At 56.0% G+C, this 17,819-nt stretch overlaps 1 protein-coding gene across 3 annotated transcripts in view; it reads left to right on the top strand.

Moving 5' to 3' along the window:
• GAK (cyclin G associated kinase) overlaps positions 1-17,819 on the top strand; it is a 68,201-nt gene that overhangs the window by 18,625 nt on the left and 31,757 nt on the right. For all 3 annotated transcript variants that reach the window (XM_058546490.1, XM_058546491.1, XM_058546489.1), the window contains exons 6-11: positions 1,373-1,498; positions 5,564-5,653; positions 7,433-7,568; positions 7,912-8,024; positions 9,936-10,026; positions 12,053-12,176. In XM_058546490.1, the coding sequence (XP_058402473.1) occupies positions 1,373-1,498; positions 5,564-5,653; positions 7,433-7,568; positions 7,912-8,024; positions 9,936-10,026; positions 12,053-12,176 (680 nt within the window). The remainder of the gene's footprint in view (positions 1-1,372; positions 1,499-5,563; positions 5,654-7,432; positions 7,569-7,911; positions 8,025-9,935; positions 10,027-12,052; positions 12,177-17,819) is intronic.

Here is a 17,819-nt window from a genome sequence, read left to right as displayed (position 1 = left end):
CGGAATGTTCCTGTTAGAGCCTCTGCCTGGTTTCCCACGGAGTCATCGTTGCTTTCCCGGAGACGCACTGTGTGGGTTATGTGTGGCGAGTGTGTCTCCTCCATGGCTTGCGTTTTCACTCGTGATGGTTCGTGTCTTTGATGAGGATGCTCTCTTTTCAGTGGAGTGTCTGTCAGCCATCGTCACGTCTGTGCTCCTATCCTGTTGAGGACTCGTCACCCTCCGGCACGTTGTCCTGGAAGATCTGTGTTTGCCTTTGTGCTGGGGCAGGTCTTCCTTGGTTCCTCGTGGGGCCTTCTTTCTCCTCTCCCAGCTCCTTGGCTGCATGGCTGACACATGCCCACGTCCTGTGGTGCCACCTCGCCGTGGGTGTGGCGCTCACTGGATCTTCCTGTTGCACCGTTGGTTGGTCCTGGTGCCCCTCTGCCTTACTTGCCAGAGCTTCACAATATGGCTTAAATCTGGTTCTTGGGATTGGGGGGTTCTTTTTGGCTCTGTGTGTCTCTCCACTAAATTTTTGAATCAGTTTTTCAGGTTGAACCCAAAAAACTTTTGGGAATTTGATTGGAATTGCCTTGACTCTCCCTAGAGCAAGGGTCAACAAGCTCTTTCTAGAAAGGGCCAGGCTTTAAACATTTTGGCTTTCTGGGCCATGCCGTCTCTGCCAACCCTGCTGTGTAGCACAGAAGCAGCCACGGCCAGTAAAGCTGCTTGTGGACCTGTGTCATGAAGTATTAGTCTCCTTTTGATTTTTCCCAACCACTTAAAAACATAAAAGCCGTTCTTAGCCTGTGGGCTGTACAGAAGCAGGCAGAATTGGCTCCTGGACGGTAGATCGCGACCCTGGAGGGATTGGGGCAGATCTGTGCCTTTCGTGTTAAGAGTGTGGTCTAGTTTCCTGTGTATCTTGGATTTTAAAAATTTATCTCAGTTACTTACAGTTTTCTGAGTAGGAGGTCTTTTATATATCTTTTGTTAGATTTCTTCTTAAGTTCTTGATCACTTTGATAATTTCCAAGTGGTACGTTAATTTTTTTCATCTTCTAACTGACTTTTCTAAAGACTTTCCTTGTATATCCCACATTGTTAATTGAAAGTTATCTTTGATTGACTCATTCTTTCTTTTATTTTCTGAATTGCCCATTTTTAAAGGTACATGTACTGATTCTGATCAGAAAGGAGTTAGACACTGCCTTTTTCCCTTGGCTGGAGGAGAGCCCCTTGCTGACCTTTCTGTGGACCCTCCCGCCCCTCAGGCCGCTCCCTGCCCAGTGGCCTCTCCTGCCTTTGATAATTCCCACTGTGTTTATCCCACAGCCCTGTCTCCGTCCGCTCCCCAAGTTCATGAGTACTGTCTTCTGGCATTTTGCAGGTTGAAAACTTGTTGCTTAGTAACCAGGGGACCATTAAGCTGTGTGACTTTGGCAGCGCCACAACCATACTGCACTACCCTGACTACAACTGGAGTGCCCAGAAGCGGGCCCTGGTGGAGGAGGAGGTGAGCAGTGGGGCCGGGCAGCGTCTCTCCTCAGCCACTGGGATTCTCTGACTGTGGGTGTGCAGTGTGTCCTGTGAGCCTGACCGACCAGACCCACACCCGCTCCCAGGGCCACTGTGAGGGCCCGCCCTGTTCCTGACAGCCTGCCCTTGCGGCTCATTTGTGGGCAGGAAGCAGCGTATTGGAATGTTGCCTTGCGTCTCTGTCACTCAGCTCATCCCAAACCTGCCTCTGAATGTGTTAAATGTGAAGCTTGCCTGGAGGTCAGGTTGGCGCGGAGCACTTGCTCCCTCTCCCTGTGTCCGTGGCGTCTGCATCACAGCCCAGACCAGAGGGAAGTGCAGGCCCCTTCCCCTGTTGGTGCACAGGCGTCCGTGACCCGCTGCCTGTCACCTGCAGCATACAGCGCTCGTCCAGGGAAGGTTCTGTCCTCCCCATGAGCCCTGTTATTAAATTGGAGATGTGTGCCAGGTCATCCCAAACCCACTGAGTTCTCACTTTTGTGTCAGAGCATCTATCACATTCCCAGTGAAGTGATATCCATGTTAATGCTCCAAACCGGGCTTCTCTCCGAGTCGGCTGGTGGAGCTTAGTGGTGTTGGAAGTGTGGCTGTGGCTGAGGCTGAACTGAAGCACAGGAAGGAGCCTCGGTCCTCGTCAGGGGGCTGGTTTGTGTAGTTTTGTCACCGCTTCCAGGGGCTCTGCGTCCCCGTTGAGTAGTTGGAGCAGATGTACAGAGTCATGCGGCTGTCCCCACTGTCAGGTACACAGTGTTTTTGGGTGATGGTTGCTTTGCTCTTCCAGTCAAGGTGCAGTCTGCTTACCCTGTGGGGTGCATGAAGACCACCCTGCCTCTCCCAGCCTTGCATTGCCCCCAGCCGCCTTCTACACTGCAGTTGTGGGAGCCCCTCATCTGTTGATTGTTCATAAGGACTTGTGGGTGCCATTGTTCTCGTGGTTCATCATTCAGTGTGTCAGGAATTATTTTGGTGCTAAAATGCCCTGGATGTGCTTCACGCTGGCTCCTGTATTTGACGTGCTCCCATCATTTTGGAGCACCTGTCTACTTTCTGGAACAGCAGGATGTTCCGGCCTCAGCAGGTACCTGCCCTGCGTGGCCCCGGCATCACCTGTTCCTCAGAGGAGATGAAGCTCTGGCGGAGGTGTGTGTGTCTGCCTTGGTGTCTACGCTTCCAGTGGACGGCACGTACAGCCACATGCCTGCATGTTAGCTCACGCCTGCGTGCCTATCTACATGTATGTTCTTCTAGAGATCATGCATCCACGCTGTCCCATGCATCCTCCAGCCTGTCCCATAGGCTTCTTGCCCCCATCCTACATCTGCTTGTCCCTCTTTCTCAGCAACAGCCCAGCCCCAACAGCATCAGCGTGTGCCTCTACCCCATCAGTCCTGCTGTACATTGGTAGTCCAGGGTTACCAGAAAAGACAAATCTCAAAGGAATTCAGGATTTACTTGTGGTTCTTCTCCCACCCCCGCTGCAACCCAGACCAAGGATGTGCTGACGGCGCTGTGCTTAGAAGTTCCTGGATCTGTTACCTCTCCTTCAGGGGGGTTTTGTTACTCATTTGAAATATGGGTGTACCTTGGAGATAGTGTGGGCTCGTTCCAGACCACTGCAGTAAAGCAGATATGGCAGTGAGGGCGAGTCATGTGAAGCTTCTGGTTTCCCAGTGCGTATAGAAGTTATGTTTACACTATACTGTAGTCTAATAGGTATGCAATAGCATTGTGTCCAAAAAATAACGATATACGTTCATTAAACAATACTTCATTGCTAGAATAAATGTGATACAGAGGCACGAAGTGAGCAGATGGTGCTGGAAAAATGGCTCCAATAGACTTGCTCGATGCAGGGTTGCCACAAACCTTCAATTTGTAAAAAGCCTGACATCTGCAGACTGCAATAAAATGAGATGTGCCTGTACGTTTGGATTTATCTTTTATTGTTTTGTCTTATTTTGGAATTGATGGACTTTACTTTTTGAGCAGGTCCAGGTTTACAGAAGAGTTTAGCTGAAGGCAGAGCTCCCGCATCCCCGCGCTCCTCAGTCTCGCATCCTCCGGGTCCCACCGCACGGTTTCCTGCTTGCCTCTTGAGTCTCTTTCTCCAGAGATGAGCAGAGGGATGTGCGTTTTGCACTCCCCATCTCACGCTATGCACGCTCTCTTGGCTCCTGTTGGCTCTTTCACTTCGAGTGTCTCCTGAGTCAGTCCACACGACTGCACTGGGGTTGTCTTCATTTCTTTAGTGACCGCATCGTGTCTGTTTTTTTTTTTTTTTTTTTTTTGGTGAGGAGATCAGCCCTGTGCTAACATCTGCCAATCCTCCTCTTTTTTTTTTTTGCTGAGGAAGACTGGCCCTGGGCTAACATCCGTGCCCATATTCCTCCACTTTATATGGGACGCTGCCACAGCATGGCTTGCCAAGCGGTGTGTCAGTGCGCACCCGGGATCCGAACTAGCGAACCCCGGGCCACCACAGCAGAGCGCACACACTTAACCGCTTGCGCCACTGGGCCGGCCCCTCGTGTCTGTTTTGTACAGCCCTGGTCTGTCCAGGCAGTACCTTCTGCCCGTGATCACGTGTGTGCAGTGTCTTGCACAGTCTGCAGCCTGCACGTGTTTCCTCATGCTGTCCGTGTGCAGTCCTAGAAGTGCCATTGCTGGGTTGAAGGGTTAATGCCACACGTCGAGCTACAGAAAATAGTTTTTAACGGAAGTTTCTCAGACTCACACAACAGCACAGAATCATCAGCATACAGCTTGATGACCCCTTTTTTTTTTTTTTTTTTTGTGCGAGGAAGATCAGCCCTGAGCTAGCATCCATGCTAATCCTCCTCTTTTTGTTGAGGAAGACTGGCCCTGGGCTAACATCTATTGCCAATCCTCCTCCTTTTTTTTTTCCCCGAAGCCCAGTAGATAGTTGTATGTCATAGTTGCACATCCTTCTAATTGCTATATGTGGGACGCGGCCTCAGCATGGCCGGAGAAGCGGTGCGTCGGTACGCGCCCAGGGTCCGAACGCGGGCCGCCAGTAGCAGAGCGCGCGCACTTAACCGCTAAGCCACGGGGCTGGCCCCGCGTGATGACTCTTCCCATGTGGACTCTTCCCTGTCCTCACCTCTGGGCCACATGGTGCCCTGGCCTCCATCCCTCCTAGTGCTCTGGGCGAGTCCTGCCTAGGCTGAGCACTGTAGTGTGGTCTTCTGAGGGCCTCCTCAAGGCCCTTGCCCACTTTCGATGGGGTCTTGTGTATTTCTGAGGACTTGCAGGAGTTACTGACTGGTCTGCTCATGAGCCCTCTGTTGGCATGGGGTCTCACATGCATGCTTTCCTGGCCTGTGGCTGACCTCTTCAGGGTGTTTACTCGTGCAGAGTAGGTCTTCAGGTGGAGAGAGTTGATCACGCTGCCTGTCCTCGAGGTCGGGGCACTGTTTGTTCACCGTCTCCCTGGAACCTGCAGCCGTGGGTCGGCGTTTGTGTGTTTGCTGTGCCCTGGGACGCACTTTCCCTGTGCTGTGCCCACTGGCTGCTCGTCTGTCACATGTTCCGCCCTCGTACGTGGTCTCAGGGTCTTTCACGTAAGGATCTGACCCAACAGGTAACTGGTGTAGTCCTCCCTCCCGTCACAGAAGGTTCTCTGTCTACAAGAACTCGTCAGGAAGCTCCTTTTAGCTCAGTGCTTCCGTTCACATGCGAAGCTGGCTTGTGTGCGCCACCCTGGATTAGGTTTCCTGTTAGTGAGGCCCACTTCTGTGAACAAACAGTTGGGACGCCATGTTGTGTGCTGTGGCCTGGCTGCTTCAGCAAACACTGGAGGCCACGAGAGGTGGACGAGATGAGTGACTCTGGAGATGGGTGGCAGAGGGGGTCAGGAGGGAAGTGAGCAGCCTGAGATCTTTCTGGAACACAGTGGGATGTAAATGAGCATTGTCATAAACGTCCTGCAGTGTATTTTGGAAAGTTGCAGGGCATTGATGCAAAATAAAAAATATTACTTGCCTGTAACTTTTTCTTTGAAGTGTCTTTGTCTTTTCTTCAGATCACCAGGAACACAACACCCATGTATAGGACGCCAGAAATCGTGGACTTGTATTCGAACTTCCCGATCGGCGAGAAACAGGACATCTGGGTGAGGCTGCACCCCTGTGGTGCCGAGCAGCCCTGCCGCACAGGTTCTCGGGCTCAGGTTCTAGCCGCCATGGCTCAAGAGGCCACGTTCCCCTTGGTCTCCCTTCTTTTTTCTTTTTCTTTTCATTTTTTCTTCATTTTCTGGAGAGTCACTTGTGACTGTTGTTGGTGGAGGTGGACCAAGTAGAAATTGGATGGGGTGTCAGCGTGGAGCAGAATCGGCACAGGGTCCTGCCTGGGCGTCGTGCCCACGACAGGTCTGCTGCCTCAGGCTTGCACCTGAGCTCTCCTGGTCAGAGCCCCTCCGAGGTCCTGGGGATTCATGGCCAGACGCTGGACATCCCAGACAGCCTTGGAGCTTTATGCCAGCCTGGTGAGGGCCCAAGTGAGGGCTGGTCCTGACGCCCAGGGTGGGGGGTCTCAGAGTGAGGGCTGGGGTCTGATGCCTGGGTTGGGGGGTGCGTCTCAGAGTGAGGGGTTAGAGGGGTCTCAGAGTGAGGGCTGGGGTCTGACACCCCAGTTGGGGGGAATCTCAGAGTGAAGGGTTGGAGGGGTCTCAGAGTGAGAGCTGGGGCCTGACAGCCAGGTTAGGGGGATCTCAGAGTAAGAGGTTGGAGGGGTCTCAGAGTGAGAGCTGGGGTCTGACACCCAGGTTGGGGGCAGTCTCAGAGTGAGGGCTGGGCTGGATGCCCAGGTGACGCTCCTCCTTCGCCTCTCTGAGACCCTGCCCCATCGACGGAGGGCAGTCCCTGTGTGGGGTGAGCATTGTGCCTGGCTGTGCTCCTCTGGTGTCTGCTGATCCTTCTTTCTGAGTTGTGTGGGAGTGCAGGGAGTGCAGCCCTGAGTGGCAGGGTGCTGCCCTGCCCGGCCAAGGGGTCCTCTGGCCTCCCTGGTTTCTCTAAGGGCAGGGACAGTGGCGCCTCAGCCCCAGAGCGCCCTGAGCCGCTACCCCTCCAAGCTCTTGGTCTCAGCTGTCAGACCCGCGTCCAGTGCTCCTGCTGTAGACGTGGGTCTCTGTCGGTGGGACCTGCGTGCTGTAACCTTTCTCAGTAACGGAGGCAGTGCCGGTGCTGCCGCACACTGCGTCTTCCTTTTCCAAATCTCAGTGGGCCCCATGTGGGTGCCCTCAGCACGTCCCAGCCTGAGGACGCACGCACACATGCACATGGGAGTTTAAAAGGTGAACCTGAAATTGCACGCTTAGGGCTTGGCCTCCTCGGGTGTCTGCGTGTGCTGGATGGGATGCTGGCGGGAGGCAGTCATGGGTCCCACGTCACGTTGCCGAGGGTGGGTGCTGTGGTGGGATAGAAGTGAGGAGAGACTGACGTTTGGTTCAGGGCCAGTTCTGTGGAAACCCCGACTGACTGTGTAGGTTTGGTTCCTGCTTTGGTGGTTGGCTCGTGCTTCTGTGGACGCTGAACAGCGTGGAGGTGGGGTCTTCTTCTGCAGCCACCCTGTCCTGGAGGGTGAGAAAGGCCCTGGCCGACATGCCCTGATGCTCGAATACAGAACTTTTCATTTTGAAGAACCCTTTACCAGAAAATGAGAGATCGGAGTTCTTTACTTCTCTGACCTCGATAGTCCTCTGTGTCTGATGAGGCTGGAGGAGCGGGCTGGCTGTGGGGAGTGCGGGGAGTGTTGCAGCCGCCTGTGCCTAGCTCAGACCGGGGCGTGGCTCGGCGCGGAGACTCAGCCTTAACTGTGCCTTCGAGGATCCCAAGACGAGGCAGCTGGCTCCTCTGTCCCCTCTGCCCCGCCTCACCTCTCTCCTTCCCTGCAGGCCCTGGGCTGCATCTTGTACCTGCTGTGCTTCGGGCAGCACCCTTTTGAAGATGGGGCAAAACTTCGAATAGTCAACGGAAAGTACTCGATCCCTCCTAACGACAGCCGGTACTCCGTGTTTCATGGCCTTATCCGTAAGTCCTGTGTGCAGGGACCACAGAGGACACTGTCCTGTCTGGGGTGGCACTGTCTCCTGCCCGACCCCTTGTGTGGCAGCCTCCCTGGCACGGGCTTTCCGGTGGGGCCTCACTGGGGCAGCCCCTGTGAACTTATGCTGCTCTGACTCTGGTGCTCTCAGTGGTTGGATTTGATGATTTTGTTCCATTTTATTGTTGCTCTTTATGTCATCATTTCCTCACTTGCTTTTAAAATTGGTAATGTAAGTAAAACACAGGGCCTTGGGGGTCTGTCATCTCTGCGAGAGCAGGGCAGGCCCTCCACCAGGACTTTGGACGACACACGCTGCCTCTGCCACAGGTGCCACGCTGAAGGTCAACCCAGAGGAGCGGCTGTCCATCACGGAGCTGGTGAACCAGCTCCAGGAGATCGCAGCGGCCAGGAACGTGAACCCTAAGTTGCCCATCACCGAGGTAGGGCCCTCCAGGTGTTGCTCGTGGTTGCATGGTCTTGGCGTCATGTCGAGGGCCCAATCTGCTTTAAAGCGGGTGACGCAGCTCTGAGGGGGCTCCCGAACATCATGCAGTAAGGAGCCCCCACGCAGCCTGAGGTGATCTGAGTCCCTCTGAGGTCGGGACTGAGGGCAGCCCTGTGGGGTCACAGGAATCAGGGGAGTAAAGCTGGGTGTGGGACACCCCGTGACGACTCTCGGCGTTTCTGTATCTGACAGGCACTTAATGCGTGGGCCCGTTCCCGTGCCAGGGGGCCCAGGGTAGGATGTGGAAATAAAGGCCCAATGTGTCAGACAGTGGCCATCGGTGTGGGGAAGAGAGAGCGTCGGGAAGGCTTGGGCAATGGGTCTGGTTCAGAGAGAAGGGCCAGGCGAGGAGAGGACCCCTGAGCAGTGTGGCTCTGAGGCAGGTCAGCCCGTGGCTGCCACGTGGCCCTTCACAGAGAACATGTGCTCTCCAGGGGTTAGGCCTGTGTGTGTTGCTGGGAGCTCTCCAGGGGGTGGGCAGAGGCACCAATGGACAGGCGCAGGGGCACATTCCGATCTCAGCACCTCTGGAACCCAGCAGCCGTGGCTGCTGATGTTAAAGCCCTTCCGTAGCTTCTGCTCCAGGCCACGTGGGGCAGCGCACAGCAGACGGAGCCCCAGAGTGAGGACAGGAGTAGAACCCTAAAGCCCAGAGTGGAGCCACACGAAAGCTGGGCTGTGTCGTGAACTAGGATTGTGTGAACGAGTCGTCGAGCAGATCCAGCGGCATCTGCGTGTCCTTGACGTGGCTCAGAGATACTGAGTGACGTTTACCAGCATTTACGAGGAGTTGTGAGGAGTGTCCGGTCAAATGTTTTGTTCCTTGTAGAACTGACAAAACAAGGAAATGAGGCTGAGAACTTGTGAAGAAAAGGCACGGTTGATCTGAGGGACATATGCTATCTTACATCCAACAGAGCGTATGTATCATCCTGAAGCATCCACGGACTGTTAACATTGGCCTCCTGTCAGGTCACAGAGAAAGACAAAATTTCATCATGTTCCATAGAGTTGATAACACGTACGCCTTACTTTCTGAGCTTTGTGTATTCTTCAGAATACAAGAATATTTTTTAAAACCCCACAAAAAACTATAAAGCATACTTCCAAGTCACCTATACAAAGAGCAGCGGTGGATACTACGACCTGTTCAAGGCTGAGCATGGTTGAGGCCGGAGCTCGAGGGGGGCTGGGCAGGCGTCCTGCAGCCCTGCTTCCAGCCTGGTCCTGATGCTGCCAGGGGCTCCAAGCAGCTCTCCCAAGGTTTGGGCCTTGAGGCTCCAGCGGCGCTGGCTCTGGGCTCCGCTCGTGAAGGACAGCGCCTCTCACTGGGCGCAGCCCACTGCTCTGCTTCCGCAGCAGGCAGAGGCCACGAGCTGGCTGAGCCCAGGTGGCTATGGGGCACAGACGCCCCGCCCTGAGGGTCTGCTCATCCCCATGCTGCGTTCGTCCTCTGTCGACTGCAGTGCCTAGGTGCAGGGGGTGTGCAGCTAGCCCTGGCTGAGTGGGGCAGGTTCACGCTGCCTCCTCTGTCATGGCAACATTCGCCTGAGAATCGCGAGTGGAGGTTCATTTGTCACTGTGACCCACCCTTTGGTTCAAGTGGACCGTTTAGAGCCTGGGAAATTCTTCCCTTGGGTTTTACAATAAACCAGGTAGAGAGAGGAGGGTTCATCGGTAGCCAGCGTGCCTGCGGCTAGTGGATGCTGCATGCTGGTGTCCTCCGTGGTGAGGAGCAGTGTGGACTGCAGGCGCTGTGTGCCGGTGTCTATGAGGTCTTCCTGGCGGGGAACGGTGTGTCTCTGACCTCTGTAGAAGTTGACTCCTTGCATGTGAATCCTTATAGCTCCTGGAGCAGAATGGAGGCTGTGGGAGTGCTGCCCTGTCCCGAGGGCCATCCCCTCCCGGGGGCCCCACGAGCAGCGGCTACAGTGGAGGTGAGTACCCTTGCCCTATACCTGCGGTTTGCCCCCTGGGTTACCACACTCCTGCTGTGCTCTTGCAGGGCACCCACCTCTTGCTCTCGTGGGGCTTTTGGCCTGGCAGCAAGACAGGCTGGACATTGGGGGTCCTGAGGCCACCTTTGGGTTCGTGATTGCCTGGAACTCCCAGGACTCAGCGGAGTCGATACTCCAGCCAGGGTTTAGGACAGGGAACTAGGGGAGAGGAGCGAGCACCTGCTGTCCCATCCTGGTGCCGTCAGGACAGCACTGCTCCTCTGCAGCACCCTGTGACAACGGAGGCAGGCTCAAACCCTGGCACCTGGCATGCAGGGTTGTGGGGGTGACCACACAGGCATTATCGCCTGCCTATGTGGCTGACTTAGTCTCCAGTCCCTCGGAGGCCCAGGTGATGCATGTGCCCCATAGCCCCTCCCTGAGTCACCCATTGGCCTGGCCACGGGCCGGGTAGACGAGGGCGTGCCTCGCAGAGCTGCGGACTGCGGCTGCCAGGGGGAGTGCATTGGAAGGGCGCCTCGTGGGGAAACAGAGCGACTGTGATGGGATTCAGGGAGGGCCGCAGAGATCTGAGGTGGGGGCTCAAATGAGGGTGTGGCAGGGCGGTTCTGTAGGAGTGGAGGTGGGGCTGGTGGGTTGTCCTCAAGACTCAGGTCGCATTTGAGTGAGTGGTTTGAACTCCCCATGTCCGCTGTGTATCAGCGTGAGTCTGGGCACCTATCGTTGGCGTGACGCAGCTGTGTCCCTGGAGGAGCCCTCAGCCTGGGCTGTATGTGGCTGCACCCAGAAGGTTCCAGGAGGCTAAGCCGGGATGTGCTGCTCTGTCACGGGCCCCCGTGCTAATCCACCACATCTCACTGTCTGGGGTGTGCAGTCCAGCGCCAGGTCCTCCTGAGCTCTCCTGGCAGCCAGCCGACTCATGTCCTAGCTTCTCCATGTCCACAGTATGGATCCAGCACCACCGGCTCTGGATGCCCAGCACGTGGGGCAGCCTGGATGGCCGTGGGGGGTGGGTTCTTGAGGCACTGAGACGAGACTGTACCACACGCGTGCTTATACCACACGTGTGTGGGGTTGCTTGTCTGGGGCCGGGCTGGTCACTGCCTGATGAAGGAGCAGTGTAAACATCACATGTGGAGCGTGGCTACATCTTAGCGGCTGCCGAACAGCCTGAGAGCGGCCAGCCCTTTGTCCTACCTGTGACCCAGCTGTCTGGTGGTCCGTGTTGCCGCATGGGTCACAGAAGCCGTGGGAGAGGCCTGGCAGACGACCCTGCAGCACAGATGCAGCACGTGTATCGTGCCTCCCTTTTTCTGCTGACTGCTGCCACCGGAGCTGCCTTTGAAGACTGTGTGCTGGGGACCTTGGGGTTTGAGGCCCCACCTTCCTTTGTTACCATCTGTTCACATCTGGGTGGCAGCCCGGACCCCTGCAGACGGGTTGAGTCCCAGCCTGAAGCACACCTGAGGTCCAGCCACACGGCCTTTCAGGGCCCAGCCCCTCCTTTGGCCTCCCTGCAAAGCCTTCTCCGTCCCATCCTCTGCCTCTGTGGCCTCTGTGTGCGCGGTGTCCCTTTGCCTCAAGTGGAGGCTGCCTTGCCTTTGCTGGGCCCCTCAGCACGCATTTGTGTGACAGCGGGGTCCCAGCTGGCATCCAGTGAGTGCTGAAGTGACCTGGGTCAGTGTCCTGGAGACGGGAATGGAGGCCTTGTGCACGCAAAGGCCTGCTAGCCAGAGGTTCGGGCTCTCACGGCCTGTGTTCAGGTTCTGCCCTCCTGAGAGTGGCCTGGGGTGCCTGGGCACGCATTTTGCGGGTGCTGCACAGAGTGGGGCCACCCGCCAGGCTTGTTCCTCTCCTTGGCCCTGGAGCGCTGGTGGTTGGGGTCAGCAGGAGTGCAGTTCGCTGCAGGTTCTCGTCGTCTAGGCTCTCCCGTCTCTGTGGGGGTTGGCACAGCGCCCGGGTGTGCTGGCCCCCACTGCGACCTAAGGCTTGTCTCTGCTGGCAGGCCTCGTGGTTGCCGAGTATGACCAGCCCTATGGCGGGTTCCTGGACATCCTGCGTGGGGGCACCGAGCGCCTCTTCACAAACATCAAGGACACCTCCTCCAAGGTGATCCAGTCCGTCGCCAGGTGAGTCAAGGGCAGGTTCTAGGCGAGTACATGTGGTCTCTTGGTCCTTGAGTTTTTCCCATCTGTGGGCACTGCCTTGCCCCCATGTCTGGCAAAACTGGCGTCATGGCTGTCGGTGAATGTGCAATGCTCACGCCAGCCCTGCCCCTCTGCAGGCTCAGCCGTCAGGCTTGCAGTCCCCTGGTGGGCTTTGTGCTGTGGGGTGGCGGTGGCCCCGGCAGCCTTGTTTCCACCCTTGCCACAGAGAGCATTTGGTGAGACAGTGGAGAAGTGCAGACGCTGGGCCTGCAGGAGCTCCTAGAGCTGTGGGCCAGCATCGCCCTCTCCCAGGAGGCCGTGAGCCCCTGCCTCGGAGTCCCTTTTTGCTGTGACAGCACCCCTCACGTTTGCGCTGTGCATGTTCTATGGTGTGGAGTGAGTGGGGCAGTCGTAGGGTGCCGAGATGACTTGTTACCGCCGTCCCTGTTAGTTAAAATGTCAAATCATTCGGACATGGGCCGGGTAGGTTTGAGCGTGTGGGTGAATGAAGTCGCATGTGAGCGGACTGTCGAGGGGAACAGAAGTGGAAGCTGTCCTGTCCTCTTGGATGCTGGCCCACGGTCCCCATGGCCAGAAGCATGGTGTCCTGTGAGGGGTCTTGGCTTCGCCCAGGGAGCTCTGTGCCAGGTGCCACTGAGCCCCAGCTGGCCCTAGTCTCCAGCACAGCCACCAGCGGCCAAGGCGTCGGCATCGACAGGAGGCAGTTGCTCCTATTCCGGCTGTTTGGGGGGACAGCCGCAGAAGCTGAGCAGAGATTCTCGCTGACGTGTCACTTCTCCTCAGTCCAGGGGTCAGGATGTGTGTCCTTTGCTGCAGATCACCTCGTCCTCCGAGTCGTGGGGGCTTCTTGGGCTTGCTTCCTTTATTCTGATTTTTGTGCCGCGGTCATCGTTTTGTGTCCACAATTGTTGGCAACACAGGTAAAGGCGTGCGCATTTGTGTATGAGCATGCGCACGCATGTGTGACCACACGTGTGTTGTGTGTGGGCATGAGCGTGCGTGTGCATGCACGCTGTGGTTGTGAGCGTATGTGTGCGTGTGAGTATGCTGTGGTTCTGAGTGTGTGTGCGAGTCCACTGTGGTTGTGAGCGTGTGTGAGCATGTGTGCAGGTGTAAGCATGCTATTGTGAGCCTGTGTGAGCATGTATGTGTGAGCGTTGTGTGAGCACGTGTGCATGTGTGAGCATGCTGTGGTTTTGAGCGTGTGAGCACGCTGTGGTTGTGAACTTGTGTGTGAGCATGTGTGCAGGTGTGAGCGCACTGGTTGTGTGTGCATGTGTGAGCGCTCTGTGGTTGTGAGCGTGTGTGCCTGTGTGAGCGTGTGTGAGCATGTGAGCACGCTGTGGTTGTGAGCGTGTGTGTGAGCACGCTGTGGTTGTGAGCATGTGTGCATGTGTAAGCATGCTGTGGTTGTGAGCGTGTGTGAGCATGTGTGCATGTGTGAGCACGCTATGGTTGTCAGCAAGTATGTGAGCATGTGTGCATGTGAGAGCACGCTATGGTTGTCAGCAAGTATGTGAGCATGTGTGCATGTGTGAGCACGCTGTGGTGAGCATGCGTGTGAGCCTGTGTGCGTACATGTGTGTGCATTATGCTGTGTGGTGGGTTCCGTAGCACTTGTGTTCTTTGTCTCTGATGTGAGCTTACAGGAAGAAATTTGATTTCTGCCCAGTGCTGGGTGTCTTGTGGGGCAGGGCATCCACTCACACTTCGGTGGCCCTTTGCGATGTCCCAAGCCACACCTCGTTAAAGGAAGTGTTTGCCCGTTTCTAACGGCTGGCTCTCTGGAGTCCTGCCCATGGAGACAGGAGCAGTTGGGTGGGTTGTGGCCTGCGTCCTGAGTGTGAAGGCTGAAAGAGCAGGACAGGGCGTGGACGGGGGGGTGTAAGGGCTTTACACCAGTGGTTGCTTGGCAATTACCTGTTGTCAGCATGTGCTTTTCCGCCCGTGCTTTTGAAGGTACGGCAACCTTGCGTGAGGGTGCTGGGCCATGGGGTGTTTTGCGTGTGTGTGCCCCAGGCTTCATGGGTCTCAAGGGCTGTCCCCTGCACTTCCTGCTGACTGTGGCATCGTCAGGGCGGCAGGTCATACATTTCCACTTGTGTCCTCAGCATCCTCTTCCCAGCAAGTGACGTCTTGGGGTGGATTCCAGGACTGGAGGGCTCTTGAATTGCAGCCCCCTGATGACAATGAACAGGCAATACTTGGACGTGAGAAAAGCTACTTAGCCTCACTCACAGAGAAATGCAAATTAAGACCCGGCTGAGATGCCGTTTCTCACCGGCTCTAAGGCGGGTCCAGTGTTTCCCAGCCTCTCGCCACGGCTGCTGGGAAGAGAGCAAACGGTGGGGCTGTTGCCACACTGAGGTTGCCCTGGGCCTCAGCTCCTGGCTTCCAGGATGGGCGCCGAGAGAACTGCGAGATGAGGTGACAGACGACGAGGGAGATGAGCCCTCATGGCCCGTGCTGCTGCCGAGGTGGGGGCAACCCCTAGAGGCCTGTCGCCAGAGGGCCAGGCGGAAGAGGCAGGCGAGCAAGACTGTGCGGTGGGCTGGCCCTTGTGAGAAAGGGGGACTGGAGAGTCACACGTCTGTTCACGCTCTCAGAGCAGAGTTCTGGAGAAACAAACATAAAGTAGTCACCTGTGAGGGTGGGGATGGCGGTGCTTCCCCCCTGGGCTCAGGTACTGGATTTACGTAAACGTCTTCCTTCCCTAAATGGAATATTAACAGAGAAGTAAGGCTAACATGCCGCAGGCCGTGGCACAACCAGAGCTGTGTCTGGTGACTTGGGCGTGGTGGTATGTGGCTGCCGAGTGGATGCACCCAAAGGCAGGGCGGCGGGAGGACGTGAGGCAGCTCAACATCGTCCTGGTGTGATGTCGGGATCAGACTAGTAAGATGGCGTGTTACGTCATCAGGAGCGAAGATTTCTAGAAGAGAACAGGGGTGTGTGTCAGGGTCCCAGGACCACCCCCACGTCGGTGCTTCACTGGAGGACACGCAGGACTTGGCTTGGAGCTGCCCCAATGGCTGCAATTCATTTCAGAGAAAGGACCCAGATCAGCACAGGGCAGAGGCGTGTGGGGCAAGGTCTGGGAGCAGCAGGCGCAGCTTCCAGAGTCTTCTCCCCATGGAGTCCCGCGGGTCGCACCCACTGCCCAGCCCAGGCTGCGGCCACGTGGGAAGCGTCATCAGGGAAGCTCCGTGGAGATCCAGCACCCAGGGTTTGTGTCGGGGCTGGTCATGGGGGCACCCCTGCTTGGCATGCTCCAGTCTCCAGAAGGAAAGAGGGTCCCGGCATAAACCACATTTTGGTACAGGCAGTCTGGGCACAGGGGGCCACTCTTATCAGTTCTGGAACGGTGAGAACCCTCCCGAAGTCGTCTGGATGCCCACCGAGGGCCAGCCTTGGGAGCAGGCGTCTCAGAGGATAAGTGGTCAGGCTCGTGTGTAACTGTCTTCTGCCCGGGACACATGCTCGAAATAAAAGAAATTCCTTAATTCCTCGTGTTTGTTAAGTTGGTTTGGAGATAATGGTGTGAATTCACCCATTTTTGGTTCTCGCCACTGAGAAGGCCTAGGAGAGGTGACAGCCGTGGCACCTGGCCTGTGATGTATAACTGCCCTTTCCCACAGGAGGGGCGGCTTCCTGGACCAGCATGTGAGATGGGGTGGGCTGAGCACCCGGTCTTCCCTGAAAGCAGGGAGGCCATCACAGACTGCCGGGCCCTTCACAGGGCAGGCCCTGGTCGCGGGGCTCCCACTGGCCAGAGCTGGGACCATTTGAACCTCAAGTGTCTTGGCCAGAGTGGATGGAAACATCTCAGATACTGACAGAATCAGAAGTTTGCAGTGAAACTCCCCAAAACAAACACACTGACAAATCAGAGTATAGGATGAGAAAGTGGCAGAATACGTTGGTCCTGCCCCTTTTTCCTATAAGGGCCATGACGTTCACACTCGTGTTCATGAGGGCTCAGCACCATGGTTTGAGAGGCAGGCGGACCTCTTCCCCTCGCGGCTCCTAGCTGTGCTCACTGATAAGAGTCCCATGTGGTGAGGCTCAGTCTCTGCGAGGGTTTCCAGCCACCCCAGGGCTCTGCAGGCCACAGGAGGACCCAGTTAGGGTCTCAGGGGCAGCAGCCCCAGTCACTGTTAGCAAGGACTCCAGGGCCACTGGGCAGCCTGCTGCAGGCAAAGCCCCCATCATAGGGTGTGTGGACCCGGGAGTCTTGAGGGGAGCCTGTCCTTGGAGGAGGGCCTTTCACATGCATGCGGACTCAGCCGACACAGCTTCTGCCTGCCCGCAAGTGCCCACGGCTGCCCCGCACGTGTGCACAGCTGGTCCGTGTCCTGCCTCAGGGACCTGGGCCTGAGCCCTGTGTCCGTGGTCTCTCACTGGTTTTAGGGACAGACCCCCTGCCCATGTCCTGGAGCCAGTGCACCAGGTCCTCACAGCCTCCTCTGACCATGCGCCCTGAGTCCGCAACTGTGTGCGTGTTTGAACGCCAGGCATCTGGCTCTTGGTGTTTACCTCTGTCCGCCCTGCACCCCACCCAGGTGCTTGGGCCACGTCTCCTTGGGCAGACACTGGAGTCGAGTGGCCAGATCCTGCACTGGGCTCCCCAGCACTAAGTGCCCAGATCGGGAGTGTCTATGGCCCTGTGTCCTGTGGACTTGTACCTCTGGCCAGGTGTGTTTCTCCTCCTGTGAACTGCCTGTTCTCATCCTGTGCTCTTTTTTTTATGGGGTTTTGTTTTTGTGTTTCTTACTGATTTTTATATTGCATGTTTTATATACTAATTTTTTTTGTGTGCAAAAAATAAACATGGCCCCAGGTCTGTTCTCTGTTCTGGTCGGCGCCTGGCCTCAGTCCCTGCAGCCCTCAGCATGCTCTCTTGTCTGGTGAGGCATACCTTCCTCCTTTTCCTTTGTTCCCAAGAATGTCAGCTGTTCTTGCACAACTCTTTCTTCAGATGAATTCTAGAATAAGCCTTTCAGGTTGCCTGTGTGGTCCTTAGGATGTTGCATTTTATGACCAGTTTAGGGACAGTTGGTCTCCACGGTGCTGACTACAGCCTCCAGCAGGGAAGCGTCCCCAGCCCGAGGGTTCCTTTCCTGCCCTGCTTGATGCCCGCTGGCTGCCCTCGGAGGGGGGTGGGAGGGGAGCAGCAGGCATGTGGAGCAGCAGGCCTGCACAGGGTGTGCCTGGTGCCCCGTCACCCCTGGAGCCAGCAGGGCCAACTGCCCTGCTCAGGCTGGATCACACAGGAAGGAACCCCACGCTGCCCTGCCTCGCTAAGTCTAAGGATTAAAACCATAAAATCAGACCTAAGTGAAAAAGCACACCAGATTTATGTTTGGGAGCATTAGTATTTTAAAAATGATATCACTCTTCAGTTAATAAATTCATTGCAATACAAATAAAAATTTAGAAATTGTTTCCACAGATTTTGATTTTAAAATTTATATGTAAGTTACCCAAAATTGCCTGCAGTATTTTAAAAAATAAGAACGGGGACAAACCCTATCATACGTCAATTTTTTCAGACATCAGTATTGTATTGGTATAAGTTAAGTGGTTAGTCTAATAAATGGTACA

The sequence above is a fragment of the Diceros bicornis genome, chromosome 8 (assembly GCF_020826845.1).
Source record: "Diceros bicornis minor isolate mBicDic1 chromosome 8, mDicBic1.mat.cur, whole genome shotgun sequence".
Lineage (NCBI taxonomy): Eukaryota > Metazoa > Chordata > Mammalia > Perissodactyla > Rhinocerotidae > Diceros > Diceros bicornis.
Note: the sequence above shows the minus strand (reverse complement) of the source record. Positions and strands in the feature narration are given on the sequence as shown.